Source organism: Diceros bicornis, chromosome 11, assembly GCF_020826845.1.
Source record: "Diceros bicornis minor isolate mBicDic1 chromosome 11, mDicBic1.mat.cur, whole genome shotgun sequence".
NCBI lineage: Eukaryota > Metazoa > Chordata > Mammalia > Perissodactyla > Rhinocerotidae > Diceros > Diceros bicornis.
Window position 1 is genome coordinate 8,207,232 of NC_080750.1, and position 22,357 is coordinate 8,229,588.

At 40.7% G+C, this 22,357-nt stretch overlaps 1 protein-coding gene across 18 annotated transcripts in view; it reads left to right on the forward strand.

Moving 5' to 3' along the window:
• Window positions 1-14,219, forward strand: part of ANK2 (ankyrin 2) — a 617,273-nt gene extending 603,054 nt beyond the window's left edge. For 17 of the 18 annotated variants that reach the window (XM_058549938.1, XM_058549940.1, XM_058549939.1 and 14 more), the window contains 6 exons: window positions 697-982; window positions 2,658-2,946; window positions 5,831-5,914; window positions 6,027-6,191; window positions 7,235-7,417; window positions 11,774-11,861. In XM_058549938.1, the coding sequence (XP_058405921.1) occupies window positions 697-982; window positions 2,658-2,946; window positions 5,831-5,914; window positions 6,027-6,191; window positions 7,235-7,417; window positions 11,774-11,788 (1,022 nt within the window). In that variant the 3' untranslated portion in view covers window positions 11,789-11,861. Of the gene's footprint in view, window positions 1-696; window positions 983-2,657; window positions 2,947-5,266; window positions 5,360-5,830; window positions 5,915-6,026; window positions 6,192-7,234; window positions 7,418-8,804; window positions 8,897-11,773 lie in introns of all 18 variants that reach the window. The other variant, XM_058549946.1, reaches the window with a different exon arrangement.
• The last annotated feature ends 8,138 nt before the right edge of the window (window positions 14,220-22,357 follow it).

Sequence of the window (22,357 nt, forward strand, 5' to 3'; positions counted from 1 at the left end):
CTCAAGTTCAGTGAGAACAGAAGCTTTTTCTATCTTGTTCACTGCTATATATCCAGCATCTAAACAGCACCTGCTACATGTAATTGATACTCAATATGTATCAGTAGAGTGAATAAATAGATGAATGTCAATCACACCTCTGCTAAAAATCTTTCAATGACGCCTCATTGCCCTGGATATAATGAAATGCCTTAGCCTGGCATGGGAGACCCTCCATAAGAAGAGTACTAACCTCAGAGTGTTATTTAGTACAAGTTAATACTTACAAAGCGCCTAGAACAGTGCTTGACACATAAGGAATATTTGGAATGTATTAGCTATTATTATTATTAACTCTCGCTCTTCTTACCAATTAGATCCTGTGCCTCGGCTATCGCGGCTGATGCCTAGTTATCATTAGGTCTCATTAAGGTGTCACGCCCTGTGCATTTCCTCTCCTGATTCTTTAACACTGACTCGGGTGCTCCCACGTTCATTGACTGGCCCTGTGGCACAGTCACTCTGCAGTTTAATAGACTGTTGCTTGCCTGAGCTCCCCTATATGATCAGCATCTTGGAGGCAGACACAGTGTCTCATTCAGCTCTGTAACCATGGACCTATCACAGGACGTGGCACGTAGTAGTTACTGAATAAATACCCATTTAATATAGGTGAGCTTCAATCACATACTGAATTTAAATTGTTCTCCACTGCAGGGTTCTCAGTGCTTCAAGAGGAGCTATGCACTGCACAGCACCAGCAGAAAGAGGAGCAGGCAGCTTCCAAAGAAGGCGAGTCCTGTGATCACCCTCCCATCGTCTCAGAGGAAGACATTTCTGTCGGTTATTCCACTTTTCAGGATAGCATCCCCAAAACTGAGGGGGATGGCTCAGCAACAGAGCTCTTTCCCCAAACTCACGAGGAGGAAGCTCAACAGGATTTCTCAGGGAAAACGCCAGACCTGCCTGAGGAGTCACCTTTTGAACATCAGCAGGAGTACTTGTGAGTTTCAAAAGAAAGCCTGTCAAACGTGATTCCAAAAAAACAAGCCCATATGGCGAGGCGCCCGGTGCACACAAGTAAATCGTTTTCAAATGACCCCACCAATAACAAATGCCAGAGCTACAGGACAAAAGCAAAATATGTAAGAGACGTCATTGTGGTGGTGTTGTGTGGCACAGATCTGCTTGCACCACCTTCCAGTTCTATGACCTTGGGCAAGTCCCAAAGCCCTTTGAGTCTTCGTTTCCACATCTGTAAATTAGGATAATGATGTACACCTTATTCATCTCACAGGGTTGAAGGTCAAGATATGCCTGTGAAAGCATTGTTTAAACTGTAAAATTTCGTGTAGACCACATGGTTATTACCTGTAAGATTGCTGTACCGGCCCCCCCCTTCTCTGAAATGCTCCTGATATGTGCCTGTTGCGCCATGGCTGGTCCAGAGTATGAACTGTGACGGCGGAGGTGAAGCAGCCCTCAGTGCATTTCAACAAAGCTAGGAGGTGGCTAACAGTAAAAATAGAAATGCAACACAAATTATTCACCCAGAATGAAAGACCATTAAAATGAGGTGGGATGGGTTTGGAGTGGGGATAAAGAGAAGCCTTCTGGAGAGCTTCTGGCTAAAGGAAGCTGCAGAGCACAGGCAGCTTAGGACTCAAGTTCTGGGTGTCATGGAAGCAAACGAGATCTTAAGAGCGTTGTTTAAACGGCGCTTGTTTAGAAAAGGAACACAGATCATGGGAAAGCAAATGTGTCTGTAGCCCTGAAATCTGAGACCAGTGTGTCAGGAGATGGCATCACAGCGCTGCCTTTGTCATGAAGTGAGGTTTGTGCTGGGCTCACTGGAACCTGAGAAGAGGGTGAAATGGGTAATGAAGTGATCTCTCCTTCCAAGGGCTCCCCCACCCCCATCTACCTTGAGATTTTAGGGGAGAATATAAAGAAGAAGTAAGGAAAGGAGAGAAGGGCAAAGGAAAAGATGGGAAGCAAAGAGGGGACATCAGAGAGGCACTCTGGGCATTTGATGTCTACGGGTGACAGAAAATGGCAATAAATAAAAAAACAAAAAGGAGCAGAAAGGCAGGGAATTTTCTTATTTGGGAATTGAGATTATAAAGGTTGCATTAGAGTAACTCCAAACTCGATCAACAGAAAAACGTTCAATGTCAACAGATCGTTCTATCAAATCATAGTTTTCCAAGGTATAATAAGAATCTTTCTATTTATAATTATGGTAACTATATTAACATGGGGTTCATATACTGTTTTGTCTTAATTTTGCTTCTTGCTTCACAAGGCTTAATTATCTACAGATCTTTGTTATGTAAACCTCCTCAAATCTTCAATATTACTTTGAGTTATCAAAGAAAAGATGAAATTATAATTTATATGTTTTGTAGAGATTAGGACATGGTAATACATTTTAGGATAATTTTTATCTCTAGAAGACATCTTTCCCAGTCAATGCCAGGTCCACAAGCTGTAACTCTATACTATATCTTACATATAATTTTTATTCAAATTTCGTTTCTTGGCCAAATTTACAAAATCTGTTTGACTCTCGTGGCCTCTGAAGATGAGTTGCATCTTCTCTTCTAATTCCCTTGCTTCATTCAGCAGGAGGAGAAATGCATATGCTCTCATGATATAATTTGGGTTTTTCATTTCAGTGTGACGACCCCAGGGACAGAAGTATCAGAGACTCAAAAGGCTACGGCAGTATCTGGCTCTCCCAGCAAGACACCTGAGGAGATTAGTACCCCTCCGGAGGAGGAGAGGCCATACCTCCAGACCCCAACATCGAGTGAGCGGGGAGACTCGCCCATCGTACAGGAACCCGAAGAGCCCCCCGAGCAGAGGGAGGAGAGTCCTCGGAAAACCAGCCTCGTGATAGTGGAGTCTGCTGACGACCAGCCACAGGCCTGTGAAAGACTCGAGGAAGATACAGCTTTTCAGAAGGTAAGACTCTCCATTTCCTTGCCCATGTGTAACAAAACTACAAACCTCCTAGTTTCCATTACTCTAATGGCTTATTTTTCACTGCAAAAAAAAAAGGTTTGCCAAATTAGTTAACCTGGACCATGTGAAGCCCCCAATCCCTTTTAAAACCTGGGAACCAATGAATCTAGAAAAAAAAAATGATATACAGTTCCAATTCTAGCTACTTGACCACAAGCCCTAATTTTAAAATTGGAAACCCTATTGCTAAGAAAGATGAACACTGAGTTGAAACAATACACCTGATGTAGCTTTTCAAAGTTAGTAACCTTAGGCATGAAGACTAGTGAGAGGGACTAACAGAGCCTCAGGTAAGCAGGGCAGGCGTGGGAAAGTGCTGGAACCCACACTCTAATTGTTAGATCTCTGTCTGCTGTCGGGTGATAAGCACACAGACTGTGGATATCCCAAAACAAATTTTTCTCATTAGAGGAAGGATTATTTCCAACTCAGATACCCTGATATTTATTTAAGAATGACTTAGAAAAAGGACATTGCTCCTAAACCTATTGCTGGTTGTCAATGTCGGGACACCTGACAGCTGCGTGAGGGTGCTGCACAGCGCTTCCTTTGTCACTGAGTTTTGACGTTGTGAAGAGGGGTGGAGACCATCTTAAGAAATTCATTTACACCATTTATTCTCAAAATGTGGTCTAAATGGTTCATATCCCTCCTCAGAACTCCTGAATCAGAATGAATCCCACGGAGGGGAGGGAGACAAGAATCTGCATTTCCAGTAGCTCCCTAGATGATTCTTGTACACAAAAAAGTGTGAGAATCTGTTTGAATTAAACTTAATTTAACATAAATTAGATATATATTTTCCTTTTAGAATTTAAAGACATTTTATATGTCAAAGTGTTTTTAAAGCATTAATATACATCTTAGTAGGAAAGAATGAGTCATATAAAAGAATTAAAACTTTGGGGAAAAAAGTGATACAACATATCTCTGAGCTTAAGACCTACATTTATTTTTGTTCACTATGAGTGTGACGTCTGCTAGCAGGATTTATCTAAAATCATAACGACGATTAGGAGAGGGCCAGGCAGATAAGAACTGCTCCTGATTTTGGCAGTTATCTGAAATAATGGATTCATCCCATGAATGCATTTTTATTCCAATTTGCCTTTGCACAGAATTACTCATCTCTCAAATTCTTGGCTTAAATGAATTCTAGTAAAAATGTTTCACAGATGCTGTCTGGGCTTAAAAGTTACTAAATTTAACCTAAGAATCCATAGGCTAACTGAAGTACAGACTTGAAACAATTATCTGGATAATTCATCTATTTAATCTGTTCTCTGCATGTAAGTAAATTTCGATATCGTTCTGTATTCTACAGTCTTTATCCAGGCCTGTTCCGCTTATTCCTGATAAATATCCAATTATCTCTCTTTAAAGCTTTCTGTTTTGACCCTTAACTTCTCATGAGCCTGACTTGGGAATCCAATTTCAATCACTTTTCTTGCTGATCATATTTCTAGGCAGCAGACTCCTAAGTGTATTTAAAGTATAATTTGGTTTAGAATTTACGTTTTCCTTTAGCAGAAAAGAATGCAGAAACATAAGTGGTATTTTAAAATATGTTGAGCAAATTTAGTTTTCTTTAAAATAACGTTCCATTAGGAAAGAGTGATTCAATATTTGGCCCCCAAGACATATGTTCTAATCTAAAATTATGTTCTTAGTTCCATCTCTTGCTTTGGGCCAGACCCATAAAATCAGACCAGCCTCTGCATCTCACCTTCTTTGCAAAATGAGTCTAATCCTACTTAGAGCCTGCTTCCCTTGATGCCAAGGGGACGCACTTCTGGCTGGATAATAGCGCAGGGAAATTTTGACTCCCTGCAGGAAGTTCTGCTGCAAGCATAAGACATTTCAAGACCTTTGGGCTAACTATGGCAAGCCGCAGCCCGGAGTCGATGGCTCACAAGCATCTATCGTGCTGCTGTAGCTTCTGTGTTGACATTCAGTTATTTATCAGGAGCTCAAGTCCAAGAAGTCATGGGGGCAAGCTGCTCATTTCTTCTGACAAATTTTGACAGATGGCTGCTCAGACAGCTCTCCAAATTCCAGAATTCTTTTTTCCATTCATTGAACAAAAACCTATATCCTCACTGAAGTGTGAGACGAGCACGCACTTGTGTCCCCTGCTGGCTCTTCTACCGAAGCCGGCATGAGTACAACTTTCAGAAACCAGTGTGAACCAAAGCAGAAACCTGGAGTGAAGACATTCCTTAGCCTGTTAAACAAAACAATGCTTCCGTGCTTCCACCAGGAGCTAATGGAGGAATTAGGTGAGCTGGAGGCCAGCTCAGATGAGGAGGCGACGGTAACCACCAGGGTTGTCCGCCGGCGAGTGATCATTCAGGTACCGGCTGTGAAATTACTGCACGTCAGGGCAGTTCTGTGCCCACAACCCTTAGGGAGAATGAAGCCGGAGCAGCGAGGGCACGGCATGCTCCTGAGGTAGTGCATGGCCCTTGAAAGCAGGCCGTCCGCTCTGCTGTTTTGTTTGTAAGGAAACGCAGCGGCGCCACGTTTGCAGCCTACGTCCAAGAGAGCGGGCAGCAAGAGCAAGACTCGGCTTCTTCAGCTCCTCCCACCTCACCTCTCGCTTGTCCGTTTCCTTTGTTTGTTTGGAGCTTTACCTAACTTTGGTCTAGTTCTCCTAAGCATGTTATTACCCACCTGTTTTTTTTTTCCTTTAAACCTACTACTTGACAGGGTTTGGCATCTCAGCAATGCTTCTCCACGGCTCCTTTAACATTCTAACCTTGCAGAAGTTCCTCAGAATTGGTGTCAAACACTCAAGTGTTCTTACTTTTCTCTTACTCCTTAGGGAGATGATATGCCCGACATACCCCCGGAAACAGTCACAGAGGAAGAATATGTTGATGAGCACGGACACACGGTGGTCAAGAAGGTGTGTGGTCTGGTGTCTCTTAACGTGGTTGATTTCAACCTGCTGTGTAAAATGTATCAACACCCTGGTACGGTCACTCACAAACAGGACACATGAATAAAATATCTTTCAGGTGACAAGGAAAATCATAAAGCGGTACGTATCCTCAGACGGCACAGAGAAAGAAGAGATCACGATGCAGGGAGCGCCACAGGATCCCCTGAGCATCGAGGAGGGGGACAGCTATTCTAGGGTCATCAAGCGCGTCGTACTGAAGAGTGACACGGCGCTGTCAGAGGTGAGGCTGCCAATTCTCCGGCCTGGTTTTATGGAGAGGTGTGCAGTGGAGCTCGAAAGAGGTGGACGGTTGTCTCTTCGTGTTGGTCTCCCTTCTCCCCTTATATCGCAGTCTGCTTTAAGTTAGTTGCACATTCATTTTTTTTCCCATGATTTTGTGGAATTTAAAAATAGCCATCAAGGAGATGTGTAGCCATTATACTCATTGTCTTTGTTCGGTCCTTTTTATTTCTGTTTTCTGTTTAATTCATAGTCGACCACAGCAGAAATCCAAAAGTGCAGTTTTAAAAGACTAGAATCCCATTTGCTGGCAAGCAGTACTTTAGGAAAGGACCCTGTACAGATGGCCTGTGGTGCCTGTGCCCAGTCAGCACAGCAGCCTGCTGTAGGGGACTTCACATAACTATCTGATATTCAAACTTCTGCATTTCAGAGTCCCTAAAAACAGGATCCAGAAACTCCTTGATTTATGGTTTTATTTCTTTCTGTTTTACTTCCCTCTTTGAGGAACATGTTTAGTCTCTTGGATGTGTAGATTTGCAACAGTCTCACCGTTTTGCATTCATTCACATCCTCAAAATTTTATTATTATACACATGAAGTTCTCTAGAAATCTACTTGTTCAGTTTCTCATAACTTTGAGAGTTCCTCCTTTGGGGGTTAATTTTATCTTCACACTGCCAAAGCAAACCATTTAAATGTGGGAAAAGAGAGTTCATCCGCAGGTTGGTATGTCTGCGTTGCTCTGAGCAATCAGTTTCTTATTCACGACACTTCCTGACAAATTTTTGTTTAAGCGACTAATTAAATGATTGATTTGGTGCTGTGTAGATAGAGTCATTATGTAGACATTACCGATTGATTAGAGGGGTTTTTTTTTTTTTCCCTAACTGCTTCTCTTTTCCAAAACAGCTGGTTTTCTGGAAGGCCAGTATAGAACATTGTAGTTGTTTTTGTTTAGTTTTGTTTTTTTACATAGAAAAATTCATCCCTGTTACATTTTGGAAATCAGAAACTGTGTGTTGTGTGTCCTTCATTCATCAGGTGACTTTGTCTGAGCCCAGCATTTTGTCCAGTACCTCACAATTTGAGGCTGAACCAGTGGAAGGCCGTAGAGTCAGCAAAGTTGTTAAAACAACTATGGTCCATGGAGAGAGGATGGAGAAACATCTGGGGGACTCTAGTTTAGCCACTGATCTTCCTTCAGCCAAAGATGACTTTGAAGAGGTATAGAAGCACCCTCACCTTGTCTTTGTGTGTGTGTGTGTTTTATGTTTGCTTTGTGTTTGAAAAGAAAATGGTTTATCATTGTGTCATCTCATATATGTATTCATGGAAGGGTGCAGAATAATTCAGGAGAGGAGGATTCCTGTTTGAATGACTTGTACAGTGAGGTTATATTTCCTCAACCTGTGATATTTATCAGTGTCAGCTCGAGAGCTTTTAGAAATCCAGATGACCAGGACTCACTTCACCTGAATCGGAATCAGGACAGCCAGAGTGGGGCATATTGTACATCTTGCTTCAAAGTCCTGGAAGTGACTTGCACTCCCAATTAATAAGGGAAAGAAATAAAGAGGTTGCAAATTACCTTTGCTAGCTAATATTCTCAAATATTTCCGATGGTAGGCACTAAAGAAAATTCAGATATATTTTATAACCATAAATAAAACAAGCACTTATAATTATTTAAGTTCTGATTTCCAGTAATTAGGAGATGAGTCCACAGTGATAGATCCACAAACCCTTGTGATGATTCAAAAACCCTAAATTCTGAAAACCAAAACTAATTTTATAAGTTAGTAGCAAGCTAATTTGGCAGTAAAACTTAATATGAACTGACATGGAGCTATGACATGGAGTTTTTTTGTCCTAACTAGAGTGAATATTCATATGTTTTGCTGTTGATACAGTAATGGGTTTGATTACAGGATGCTGTCCTTACTCCTGGTGTATTAGGATATACAGTATATGCATCATATTACCTTTCTAAAATCCGAAAGGAAAAAAAATATGAATTCTGAAACACATCTGGCCCCAAGCTTTTCGACTAAGGGATCATATGCATGTGCAAACATCTACAAAACATTTTTTGCTATGAAACATTTTGAAGTTAAATGTTACCTTTGTGTCCTCTTCTATACCCACAATATGCATTGAGATTATATATGAATGCATTGGGATATTAAAAGTATACCTTATTTAAATACTTTTAGTTCTTCACATTTTGACGTCTAGTACCTTGGACAGTTAAAAGATGAATTGTCTGAGTTATGCACTTGGGCCTTATTTGTTTATTGCTTGTTCTTGCCTCTGGTTGTTATATTTATCGTTAGAGTCTCCGCTGTAGAAAGGAGTGGGGCGAGGTGAGGAGGGAATTACAAGTCAGCCAGTATGGATGTTAGTCAGCAGCCTTTGTGAAGTAACGTAACAGATCTCCCTCACAAATGGGAGAAATTTAAATAAAACTCAGTACTTAGATCTGCTCCTAAAAATTGTTTTTATTTATCCTTTCATCTTTTTATACTGACTATCAGTTAAGCAAGGTAATAGCTTATTTTAAAGTCTGTGGTTGGTGATGGGTTTTGTCTTGTTTTCTTTTTTCTTACCTCAGGCTTTGAGTTACACAGGCAGCCACATGAATGTCCACTCCCCCAGTTTAGTAGAGAATGAAATCCTGAAAGAGGATGGATCCATAATTAAAAGGTTTGGGTTAGCATGGAGTGATGCTTTGCCAACTAACACACCTTAAAGTTTTTTCCAATTTTTAAGAAAAGACAAATAGAGCCACTACATACACCCTAAAACCCCTAGGGAACTGCCACTCTCCCTGTTTTGTAAGACTTTTGCCAAGGGGTAGATCTGTCAGTGTGTTACACCTCTAGTGTCCTCTTGAAGGTAAAACTAAGGCATGATGATGGTGAGAGCCTGCTTACACAGTCACTCCCTGGGTTTTAGCAAGTTATCGGTTTCGTTGAGGCCAACCAGCTGGGATATTCCCTGTGTCGGTAGATTTGGAAGGGAAATCTAAGCAACTGCTCACAGAATAATCTTGTGACCAGCTACCTTCAGCTCAATCTTAGTAAATCATTACTTTGAATGGTACATCCTTGTTTTTTGTTTGTTTTTTTTTTAATAGCTGTTTCATGATTCTGCATGTGAGTAGCAAATAACATGAGTATGAGTTTAATCCCCATGAACTTGAATATGTCTAGTGATGCTGAAGCCAGGGGCTTTACGAGGTTAAGAAAGTGTATGAAAGCAGTAAGCAGCTCATTTTTGTGCCTACGAAGGGGGACTAGCTGGTCTGCCCGTCTCCATCACCTATGTGATGCATAAACTTCCACACTGGGTTGACTTGGTCGACTCCCACTTCTCTCTGGTCCTCCAGCAGCACTGTAAGTATTAATAAAATGTCCTCAGCTTCTCAGTGAAAAGACACGATGGAAATTCAAGTTACTATTGTGCTTCCATTTCATTGAAAAGAAGAGAAAGATTGTCATTTATAGTACTCTACAAAGCTATTTTTAGCCTGTGGAACATAATAATTAGAACAGTGAAATTAAAGGTTCTGTCACAATTCTGCCCTCCGGTCACATGTGAAAAACAGCAGCAGCTAGGAATTTAAAAGAGTGTAATTGTTCACAGAACTTTAAAAATGCTGCATGAATTAAGGGTAAAGTACTTTTTATACTCTGAACTTTTAAGTCTTTTATCCAGTCATTCAAATGAAACCACATAAACCATGCACACCCTAGTATCATGAGATCTTCAAATTAGAATAGACTTAGAGACCAGTTAATCGAGAGTTGTCAGTTACAACTAGTGAGTTTGAAGCCAGGGATATAGACAACTCAGTGAAGTTCCACAACCACTTAGTTATGGAACTCTATCTGTGATGTGCGACACTTCATCTTATACGTTGCTGAAGACATTTTATCATACCCACCGCTCCTCTGGTACACATATGAGTAAATTCATTCCCTTGCTTGAGTTGTATACATACGCATATTCATAAACACCTCCATCTACATATGCCTGCACAAAATACCAGGGACTGTCCTGTGATAGAAGCTTATCCCCCAACACCAATGCCATAAAGGCCTCTACTAGCTCTTGGCAGATATTTGCCTTTTTGAAGAAAAAAGATTTATGGATGCTGAATAGTTAGAAAAATATAATCTGATTTCAAGCATTGGAACCAAAGTTGACCTTGTTATCAAGAGGAACAAAGTTAAGTTTGCTTTCAGATGTAAAATAATTCATGTGGTATCAAAGGGAAGGGGGAGTAAGAGAACATGAGAGGAGAAGGAAGGAGGAGCAGAGATGGCCGAAAGCAAGCTGAAAGTATTCTGGCTGGAGTAAGTCATTTTTTAAAAATCAGACTGATCTTAACAAATGCACGGAGGTGTTGGAAGGTGTAGTAATGATAAGGGCAGCCATGGGCAGAACCTCCCGCTTCAGGACACTAGGAATCAATCCATAAGGAAAGGCTGAGTAAAGCCATGAAAACTGATCATTCCTCCAGGGTGTTTAAGAGAAGATGCATGGCAGAGTGGCGACGGATTCTGGCTCTGGCCCCAGTACATACTAACTGTATTATTTTTCATTTGGAGCATTGCTTCAATTTTCTGAGATTCAGTTCCCTTATTTGTTATATTAATAGTACCTGGCACATAAAACATGTTCACCACGTATTTGTGGACTGGGGAATTGTATTTAAGAGTAGACAGTGAGAAGAACTGAGAGTGAAAATTACAATGTAACCATTTTCAAGTAGAGATACAGGAAAATAATCACACAAAATATAATAGTACATCATAGTCCCTTTTCTCAAGTAATCACCACTCTGATGAGGGAGCCAAGAAAGTGACAGTCTCTTCAATGGTGGTAGGAGACCAAAAATGGGCAAAGTACATGGGGCTCTGAGAGACAGAGGAAGGATTTGTGTTGTTTTCCTTTTCCTCTCTCTTCCCCACCACTTTCATGGAGCTTCAGAGGCCTTCATCTCTTGTTGGTATTCACCTTCCTGTATACTGAGAGAATAATATTCCAGTTTTTAAAGATCTACGTCTCATGGAAAAGTTCTCTTACAACATTTTTGGGAAGTTTGAGTCAGGATATGACTCAAAGGATTAAGCTGGCAGCTAAAGTGTTTTAAATAAATTAAATTAAAAACTATTTTTCTTAGCCTGTCAAAAAGTACGCATGAATCACTATTTCAGGATGAGCCAATTTCTTTTAAATCAGTGCACCTTAATCAAAACATGAAAGATTCTATGGTTACTTTTTGAGACAATCATATTAAAGCATGGTTTCATTTATTTGAAATATTTCTTAAAGTTTTGAAAAATACCTCTTGTTCTAAAACACTTTAAAAAATCTCATGATTCATTTCAGATAGGGGAGCCATGTTTAAAAGAAAGGCATGAAAAGACAGCTGTAGTTGTTATATTAATAGCTTGGTGTAGAAATATCTAGAGGTAAGACAGTAAGTCTTGAATGTGATGGTTACCCTATACCAAAGGCTGCTTTTTAGCAGTGGAGAGAGAGCATAAGTTCCTCTTGTCTGCTTTCCCCCAGGACGACAATGAGTAAAGCCAGTACACTGAGGAGGGCTGTGGTGAAGGACCAGCATGGAAAACGCATTCACTTGGAGCACCTGGAGGATGTACCAGAAGCACTAGAGCAGGATGACCTCCAGCGTGACCTCCAGCAACTCCTTCAGCAATTCTGCAGGGAGGACTCCAAGCAAGAGGCCAAATGAGGGGCTGCTCAATTCTTACACCAGAAACCACACATTCACTCAATGCGCAACTTCCCGTTTCATTAGCAGAGTGACCTAACTGACCTAATGGGATACCCTGGCATTTCCACGTTTAGCAAATACACTGCATTTTGTTTTAGTTTGTGCCCATCCTCTAACTGTAAGCTAATTTGTGACCAAAGATAGCGTCCTTCATTCTGGATGCTGTATCCACTACTTTGTCGTGTCTGTGCTGACCTGGGAACTGGCCACCCCCATTGTTCTTTGCTTCTGCGCAAGCTCCATGAAAATCCATTGATTGGAAGAACTTCACCTTCAGACCTCTTCAAGTGACGATATATAGGAATCCTTCCAGGGGATGTCCATGTGTGTATATAGCTAAAATGCTCAGATGAACAACATATTAAAATTAAAACCACTGCCTATCGTAACTACACTGGGCATCATGGAATAGAAGGCCTCTAGAAATTGCTGAACAATGGTTAATTAAGATATTGCTAACACAATCGAATGATAATACAGTTCTACTGCAAAAGAAGCACTTCAGACCTACCATGTCCTTAGAACTTCCAGAGTAACCATTGCTCCTAGTCAAAGATGGGTTAATAACCTTGAGGAACTGTCCTAACTCAGCACTTATTGCTGGTGCTGGCCAGCCATGATTTGTGACTCTCCTAAAGCCACTTGGAGGGAGGGGAAGAAAGGAGCAGAAGGCAAAGAGAATGAAACAAGGAGATCTTCAGTTGCTAGCTGCCACATCCTGTGGCCTTCTAGCATCTTCAGGTCTTTTAGATTTTGGACACGTTGGCAGGGTATTTTAAAAAGCTATAACTACTGTAGTTTCCCAGTTTTCACTGCTGCTTTAGCAAACCACGCTGTCTTATTGGTGGTACTTCCTTCTGGCCACTGCACTGTAGATACTTCATTGGAAACAAGATTTACCCACCACACAAAAGGTTCAACTCCTTCACCGTGTTGGAGTGGTTTCTTCTTTTTTTTCCTCCAGGTTTATATCTTCTCTAAGATGTGCATGTAGCATTTGAAAATCAAAACCACAGTCCAAACCCCTCTTCTGATCACATCACTAGTTTTCATTCTTTCTACCCAGAGCAAGCACTTTTCGCTGTTCATCTACGTCTGTTTTTTAGCTTGCAGACAAGGTTGAGAAATCCTTAAAAATTTGGTTTTGGTTAAAATTCTTGGTTTATTTATCTGAAATCCAAACTCCCTTGGAAACTCTTAAGTGCATTTGTGCACTTTCCTGTTCGCTTGTTTCAAAGAAGGGACTTTAATAATCTGAGTGATTTCCACGTCCTGTTCCTTATTCCTCTAGTGGTTAAAGCTGTGTAGCATTTTAACATATATATATATTCACAAATATATTCATATAAACAGTATACATTTTGAATCAGTTATTTGTTAAAGAAAAGTATATTCAATGAAGATGAAATTTAAAAAAAAAAAAACACCAGAGTCCATCCTCCAAGGATTGAACATTTTCCAATTCTATCTGGTCTTTTCCTGTTGTGCAAAAATGACTCATTGCTCCAAATGTCAAAAACAAACACGACAAACAATGGCACTTCATCATTTCAAGTAACGTTGCCAAGAGAGAAAATTTCCTGGGAGGGAGGTTTCCCACAAGCCGAATCTCCTAGGCCTCACATGCTAGCACTTTTTGGCAGTTGGATAGGAAATAAAGCATTCTTTGGCAGCCAAAATGAGAGAGGGCCATGGTGAAACTTTTTGAGACACACCATGGCCTTCTTGTCAAAACCTTCACTGGAGCTCAAGAAAAGCATTTCTGTTGTGTTCTTTGCAGTACAGATGATGTCTGTGTAACAGCATAATGGTTATTCACCTTTTTTTGATTTTGATTTTTGCTGTGTAATCAAAAAACTTGAATACTGTGAGAAGAAGTGAATTTTCAGTTGATGAATCAGCATCTTGTTCCCATGGTGATAACACTAATTGAATATATCTATGAGGGCATGTATTAGTTAATGGAAAAAAAATACAAACACTAACAATACATAGCTGCAATGTGTACAATGGCTGATTTAATTAAATAAAATGTACAAGTGTTAAATGTGGCAAGAGTGATTTGTTCTTCTTTATGAATAATCTGATTTCAGGAGATATGAGATTATTAAAGAGACAACATAGATTTGAAGCCAAAACACACAAATTGGTTTTTCTGGTGGTGGCTTTATTTGTTAACTGAAAATGCTGTATGCCCAGCACTGTGTTAAGCACCGATGGATAGATTTTGTCCCCGCCCTCAAAGAACTTTTATTGTTATGAAAAAGAAGAAGACCAAAGATTTGTTTTTAGTTTTGAGATGGCTAGTAAATGAGAAATAGGAATCTAGGGGCTTGAGGGAGGTGAGGAGAGGACAGCCAGGATTTGTCAGCATAGCGAGGCCCACCGGGCAGGGCCCACTTCAGCTCTCTCCTACAAGGCAGTGGCTCTCAGAAACACCGCTGCCTTTGGGAACAGCATTTCACTTGGGGGGGAGGGGGGCGATATTTATCTCTTATAGCCTGAGAATTAGAAATTAAATGGATACGTTAATATAAATAAAGACAGGGCAGGAATATGCAGAAGTGAAATCAGTTGTATTTGGAGAGTTTTTTTGTTTTTTTAAACAAAATCCCTTTAGTGCTGTTATATTAATATTTTTTTTACTGCAAAAATAAAAAGACTGTTTAGAAAGGGAGTTGGTTTTATTTAATCTTATCTAGTATGAGATAGGAAGCTCACTGGATCTGGCTTATCTGCCTGGTTGATTTACAAGATCTTCCAAAATTAAAGTACCGATTATGCTTGAAATTTTTCAAAGGAAGCAGAGCCAAAGTTAAAAATTTTTTCCACAGTAGGAGTGTCTGTGTGACTGTTCCCCTTCCTCTCATTTGTTTCGTGAGCTGTGCTTTCCATGACGGGAACTCGGGGCGTCCAGTGCCTTGAATTTGATTAAGGAGATTAAAGCATCAGAGAATATTCAGTGTCTTCTCTTGGTTAATTATGTGGTGAGCAAACCCCATTAAAAAAAGGAGCAGTGAGTCATATGCCCTTTTACAGAAATATATTTAAAATGTGGGGTGGGTGGGAACCCTCCAGACTGAGGGAAGACGATGCTCCTCTCATAAGTGACTTGCATTAGTCATAAAGAGGTGCAAATTACAGACAAGCACATTGAAATAGGCTTGAATTGAACTTGAACTTAGGTTGATAGTGTCATTCGATTTATGTGAGCACGGAGGGTCTGGGTGCAGGCAAGTAGACAGCACATGAATAAAACAGATAAAGGGAAGCTAAACAAAATTTAATGAGAACGAAAATCACAACAAGGTTTTCCTGTGTAATGGAATAAAGACGGTCTGCTCATTTTCATTATGCTATGGGAAAAGAAGTTGAAAGTCTTTGTCTTCAGTTGCCACTCCCTGCTGAAAAACTACACTCTCCTTCCTTCAGTTAAGGTATGATTTCTGTTTCCAATCTAATTAAAGCCAGAATTACAATCTTAGAATGAATCACCCAAATAAATATGTAATACAATTTTTCTCTCTGTAATAATAGAACATTTAAGAAAATCTTTTAAATAGCTTAAGAAAAACCTTCATTCCTAACTCCTGCACACAAACTAAAATATTCTTTTTTTGGTTATACTCAGACCTCCTGGGAAAAACAAAAGTACTCCCTTGCTATAAACTAGCTCCATGGTGTCCTTTGGTAGAGCTGGTGTGTATGGCAGACGGGACATTTGACAGTGGTATTTGTCCTACTTCAGTCACTGGAAATGTTCAGCTGGTAAGTCCTTGAAATGTTCCAGTGAGGCCATATGACTCGACAGTTAAATAGGTGATCTTGGAGGAAGACTGGATTGGAATCAGTCCCTCTCTGTCAAAACTCACATGACTCTGTGCAAGTTTACCCTCTGGAACACAGTTCGCTCATGGTAAAATAAGTGAATCCAAATCCTCTCAATGCCATACCAGACACAGGGAAGGTATCTGCGCTGTGTGTCGCCCTTTAATCTAGAAGTGCACGGTGGCCTAAGTGTCCTTGGAGGCCGTTGGTTATGGACCCCGCTTGTGACCTTTCACCTCTTTGGGGAGGGGAGAGCCTCCCGGTAGATGTTGAAGGCCTCATCTCAGCCCTCGGGGTTAGAAAATGAAATTAACCCTCTTAGGGACTCACAGGGCATTCTTGTCAGTGAAGCCCTTGGATTCGCTTCCCGTTCTGAGGAAGGAGTCCCCTGGATCTCCTTTTCTCAGTCGGCCCTTATAACTCAGTTCTGGTTTCCATTCCCTTTTCAAACTTCCCACACATACTCTATTTTGGGTTTTCTTTTTTCTTCCCTCTCAACACTGACTGCAGACATGGATAAAGCCACCCCAGCCCCCTACTAAGTGTTCTCTTCAAGCAGCAGTGGCTGCAAAGAGAAGGGCTGGCCAGGCCTGGGCTGGACTGGAGGGGACGTGAACACAGCAGCTGTCCCTGTGGGTGAGCAGAGACAACTGAATTACCATGTCAGCACAAAGTCCACGTTGTGCCCATTTTTCCTCAGTGTTGATCAGAACTCAGCCCTCATCTAGGCCGGGAAATAGCGTAACAGCAACTTCTGGAGGAGTTGGACCTTGTGTGAATTTTCCAAGTGACTCACAAATATGCGACACCTTAGAGAACCACCTCCCCAACCACACTCTCACCCCAGAGGGTCAGAGGGACAGTGTGGAGAGTCTGCTCTTCCAACAATCCTGTCAGAGCTTAGATTGGTGTGCTAGTTTCCTAGGGCTGCCATAACAAAATACGCCAGACTGGGGGGCTTACACAACAGAAATTTCCCTTCTCACAGTTCTGGAGGCTGGAAATCTGAGATCAGGTGTTGGCAGACTGGTTTCTTCCGAGGCCTCTGTCTTTGGCTTGCGGACGGTCACCTTCTCGCTATGTCCTCACGTGGTCTTTCTTCTGTGTGCATGCATCCCTGGTGTTTCTGTGTCCAAATTTCCTCTTCTTATGAGGACACCAGTCAAATTTGATTAGGTCCACCCAAATGGTCTCATTTTAACTTAATCACCTCTTTAAAGGCCCTATTTCCAAATACAATCACATTCTGAGGTACCAGAAGTTAGTGCTTCAATATATGAATTTTGGGAGGACATAATTCTGCCTATAACAATTGGGTTTAGTTCAAAAAACAAAGCCCACTAGATATTTTAAGCAGGAAAAGATTGAAGCAGGGAATTAGAAGCTTATGCAATTGTTAGAAGAGCCAAAAGAGTGAAGGCAGGGAAGCCACAGCTGCTTTAGAGAAATCCATAAGTGCAGAAACCAGAACTCCAGGCTGCCCCTGACAGGTTCTGCTGCATGCAGCAACAAAGTGTCTGCTTCTTAGGAGAATGCCCAGATGTCGCTGCACAAACCTTTCATCTGTCTTTTGCTAAAGTCCATGCACTCTCCCCAGCTGCCCCTCAACAAATAATTATTTTCCTTCTCTTTCCCTTTTAAACCTTGGGCTAACGGGTATCATTGGCAGAATCTAACACATAACCCCACTGGAAATGGATTCCAAGAAATATAGTTCTGAAGATCTTCCCCCAACCTGCAGTGAAGAACATAGAATAGGACAGAAATGGTGCTGAGTATAGGGGCTGAGCCACAGAATAACAGTCTTTATCCATCCACTGATTCCTGCATTCAAGACCTACCATATTGCAGGCATTGTGCTAAGTGCCCAGGGTAGATTGAGGCCAAGATGATCATGAGTTTTTACTATTGCCGGACACCATTGAAAGTGCCCTTGAAACTTCTTTACAAACCTGTGAAGTAGACACAATGAGGAAATTGAGGGGCAAAGAGGTTGAGTAACTTGCCCAAGATCACACAGCTAGAAAACAGCAAAGCTGGGAAAAGAACCCATGCAAATGGCTCCTGCAGTAAACCATGCTCCGTCTTTGAAAGACACAGCCCTTACCCCTTGAGTTTATAATCTTGCAGTAGAGGCATATGGAACCAATAATTTTACAAATAATTACAGTTTTCTTCTAGAGAAATACCTTATTTCCTTATTATATATTCCTTATTTATTATTTATTATTTATTATATTATATAATATATAATTTATAAGGAAACAAGCCCTGTTCAGTACCATTCTCATTCCTTTTCTTCTACAAAATCTCTTCCTTTCTCCTAGATCCTGCTCTCCCTTCCTCACCTGCCTCATGCTCAGCAGATGACCTCCACTCTGTTTTATAAGAAAGTAGATGTCGATGGGCATGAATTACTTCAATGCTGTATTGGTCAGGGTTCTACAGAGAAACAGAAACAATAGGATGTATAGATATATAGACAGAGACTTATTATAAGGGATTGGCTCATGTGAGTTTAGAGGCTGACAAGTCCCAGGATCTGCAGTCAGCAAGCTGAGACCCAGGAGAGCTGATGGTGTGGTTCAAGTCCAAAAGCCAGCAGGCTCCAGTCCTGAGAAGAGCCGATGTTTCCGCTTGAGTTGGAAGGTAGGAAAATACTGACGTTCCAGGTCAAGGCAGTCAGGCAGGAGGAGTTCCTTCTTACTCAAGGGAGGGTCAGCCTTTTTGTTCTATCAACTGATTGGATGAGGCCCACCCACATTGGAGAGGGCAATTTGCTTTACTCATCCTACCAGTTCAGATGTTAATCTGGTCCAGAAATGCTCTCACAGACACACTCAGAATAATGTTTGACCAAATATCTGCCACTTGTGGTCCAGTCAAGTTGACACATAAAATTAACCATCACAAATGCCTTTCCTGTTCCTACCTGCACAATTATGTATATCCGCAGGCAGCCTAGTGCTCACCCATAACGCTCTCTACTGGCTTTCTCTCCCAGCCTCGGCACAGACTCGGGTTTCTCCTCGTTTCCAAGAAAAACAAATTTATCCTTTGATCCTGGTTTTGCACCTAACTAACGCTTTCTCTCTTTCTCTTTCTTTCTTTTTCTTTTTTTCCCCCTATATGTTTCCCCAGTTTCTTATTTCTCAATCCTCCTTCAAGTCTGGCTTCAAAAGATCTAAAAACTTGATGTATTAGAACTATGAGATATGGCTAAGCAGAGGCCACAGGAAAACTTAAAGCCTTAGACTAGGGGTCATAATTCTTTTGCCTAGAGTGGCCAGACAGGAAAATAATGGGTGAATTGTCCAGGCACAGGAAATAAGAGCTAGTGGGGCCTGTGGCAAACTTAAGAGAGTATGCACATGTTATAGATCTATTCAGATAAATATATACCTTTGAGAACCAATTTATTAATTAGAAAAACAGTAAAAATACAAAATATATCCAAGAGCTGTCTTTTGAAATAATAATTTAGATAATCACCACTAACATAAACAAGAGGTAAAAGAGATAGGAGAAATGTGCCTTGTTAAAGAAGAGAGTGGGGGAGTGTGATATTGTGATTTATAATAAGAAACATATATTTGGGCTTTGTCCATTTCTGTCACAGAGCTCCTAAATCCGCTGGAATTTCCTGAATGACAAGAGCAATGTGAGCATCTTTTGTTATAATTTTTGGTCTCTTGACCTCAGTTCCTGAAATGGCTTCAGAGCCATAAAGGTAAAATGGGTGTCTTGTTCTTAACAAGTCCCTTTCAACCACACCTGAGTTTATGTTAATACCGTGACTTTTGGACCGCACCTAAGGATGGGGGCTGGTTGCCAGGGGAATCAACCATGAGATTAGATGGCGGACTTTGAGTCCCACCCCCTGATTTCGGGGGAGAGGAGAGGGGCTGGAGGTTGAATCAGTCACCAATGGACAATGATTTAGTCAATCATGCCTGTGTAATGAAGCCTCCATAAAAACCCAAAAGGATGGGGTTCTGAGAGCCTCGGGGTTGGTGAGCACATGGAGATGCGGAGGGAGTGGCATCCTAGGAGAGGCACAGAAGCTCTGCATCCCTTCCCCATACCTTGCCCTGTGCATCTCTTCCATCTGGCTGTTCGTGCATTACATCCTTTTATAACAATAAATCTAGTAAGTAAATGTTTCTCTGAGTTCTGTGAGCCACTCCAGCAAATTAATGGAAATTGAGGAGCGGGTCATTGGAACCTCCGAACTGTAGTTGGTCAATCAGAAGCTCAGGCGACATCCTGGGCTTTCCACTGGTGTCTGAAGTGGGGGGCAGTCTTGTGGGACTGAGCCCCTAACCTGTGGGATCTGATGCTAACTCCAGGTAGATTATGTCAGAATTGAGTTGAATTCTAGGACCACCAGCTGGTACAGGAGAATTGCTTGTCGGTGTGGGGAAAAAAAAAAACCAAAAACCCACACACTGGAATTAGGAGCAGAATTCCTTTAGGGAAATAATCAGGGAGGAAATAGTTATAAGAAAATGTTACCTAATTTTATGTAAGTAAATGTAGAAACCTGAATAAAAGTGACGATTTTGTTTAAGTAGAAACTACTAAAATTTACCACAGAAGAGGCAGTAAAGGAAAATCCCAATATGATAGTTAATTTTATCTGTTAACTTGACTGGGCTAAGGGGTGCCCAGACAGCTGGTACAACGTTATTTCTGGATTGTGTCTGTGCTGCTGTTTCCAGAAGAGATTAGCATTTGAGTGGGTAGACTGAGTAAAGAAGACCCACCCTCACCAATGCAAGTTGGCATCATCCATTCCATTGCGAGCCTGAATAGAACAAAATGGCAGAGAAAGGGCAAACTTGCTCTCCTGCTTGAGCTGGGACCTCTATCTTCTCCTGTCCTTGGACATCAGTGGTCCTAGTTCTGGGGCCTGGGACTTTTGGACCAGGACTTACACCATGGGCCCCCTTGGTTCGCGGGCTTTTGTGTTTGGTGGGGAACTGCACCGCTGGATTCCGGGCCTCCAGCTTGCAGACAGCAGGTCATGGGTCTTCCCAGCTTCCATAATTGCATGAACCAATTCCTCACAGTAAATCTCTTCCATCTACCTGTGCATTTCCTGTTGGTTCTGTTTCTCTTCAGAACACTGATTAATACACCCAATAACCATGGAAGAAATCAGGAAAGTAACCAAAGATTTAACACCACAAGAAAGCCACAGAGCTGGGTGCTGTCACAGATGGGTTCTATTAAGCTTTCAATAAACAGATGATTTCAATGCCATTTGAACAGCCACAGGGCCCTGGGAGAAAAGAAAAGTTCCCAGTATATTTTTAACAAAGCAAGTATATCATCGATACCAAAACTTGACAAAATGCACCCCAAAGCATCCAAAGTAACAACAACAAGAACTCAGAGACCAATTTCACTAAGGAATAGCTATGCAAATATCACAAATAAAAGAGCAAATACAATTTGGCAAACATTTTAAAAAATAATAAATTATGACCTAGTGGCTTCATTCCAAGATGCAAAATGGTTAATTACTAATAGCTGTTAATATAATTACCTACATTGAAAGGACAAAGGAGAAAAACAATGTGTGATTATTCTCATAGATGGCCCAGAGGCATTCAGTAAAATGTAGTATCCATTCTTGATCTTTGCATCCTTTTAAGAAAATCAGAAGAGATACATTCTTCCTTAAACTGATCTAATGATGTATGTGTATGTATAGGCAGCACTTCCTTAACAAATGTGCAAATAAATTTATGTGGAGAGCATGCCCATTTTAGCACAGCTTTTGCAATAATTTGCAGTCATAGAGCAAACCTTGTCCTTTTTTATCAGTTATGGAATATTTATAAATCCTCTCACGTAAAAGGTTCAAAATTAATACATTCATTAAGTTATTTTTTTAAAAAACACAAGGACAGAAAGAATGAATGTGCAACAAATAAGGGAGTCATTTGTTTGTTACATAGTGTAATTAGAAAGAGTTTACTTTTAGGACTGAGTTCACAAATAATGTTGCAATTTTAACTAAAATTTGGGCTTTATAGAAAATAACTTTTACTTCATGCCTTTTTGCTTTGTAACCCTGATTTTTTTTTTTTAAATGAATTAAAGGCACTAAGGGAGGGGACATGTGCTCCTCACACCAAAATTCATCTTGCTTAATGATGAACACTGGGAGCACTTCTATTTTAAAACTGTAAACAAGACCAAAAAAAGTCCATTATTTCCATTATTACGCAGAATTGATTAAGAAGTATTGGTCAATACAAATTTGGGGGGAAAGAAACAAAGAAATAAAGCATAAAAATTGGAAAAGAAGAGGCAAACATCAATTTATGCAGCTAATATGTTTGTGAACCAGGAAAACCAAAGAAAACCAAACTGAAAGAAAAATTAGTCAACAATTTTGTCACTCTTTTCAAAATTAACGTAAAAAGTCTATAACTTTCCTTAACATAGAAAATCTCCAAATTGAAAATGGAAGAAACTGTACACATAATTTACAATAGCAACAAAATAGATTAAATGCC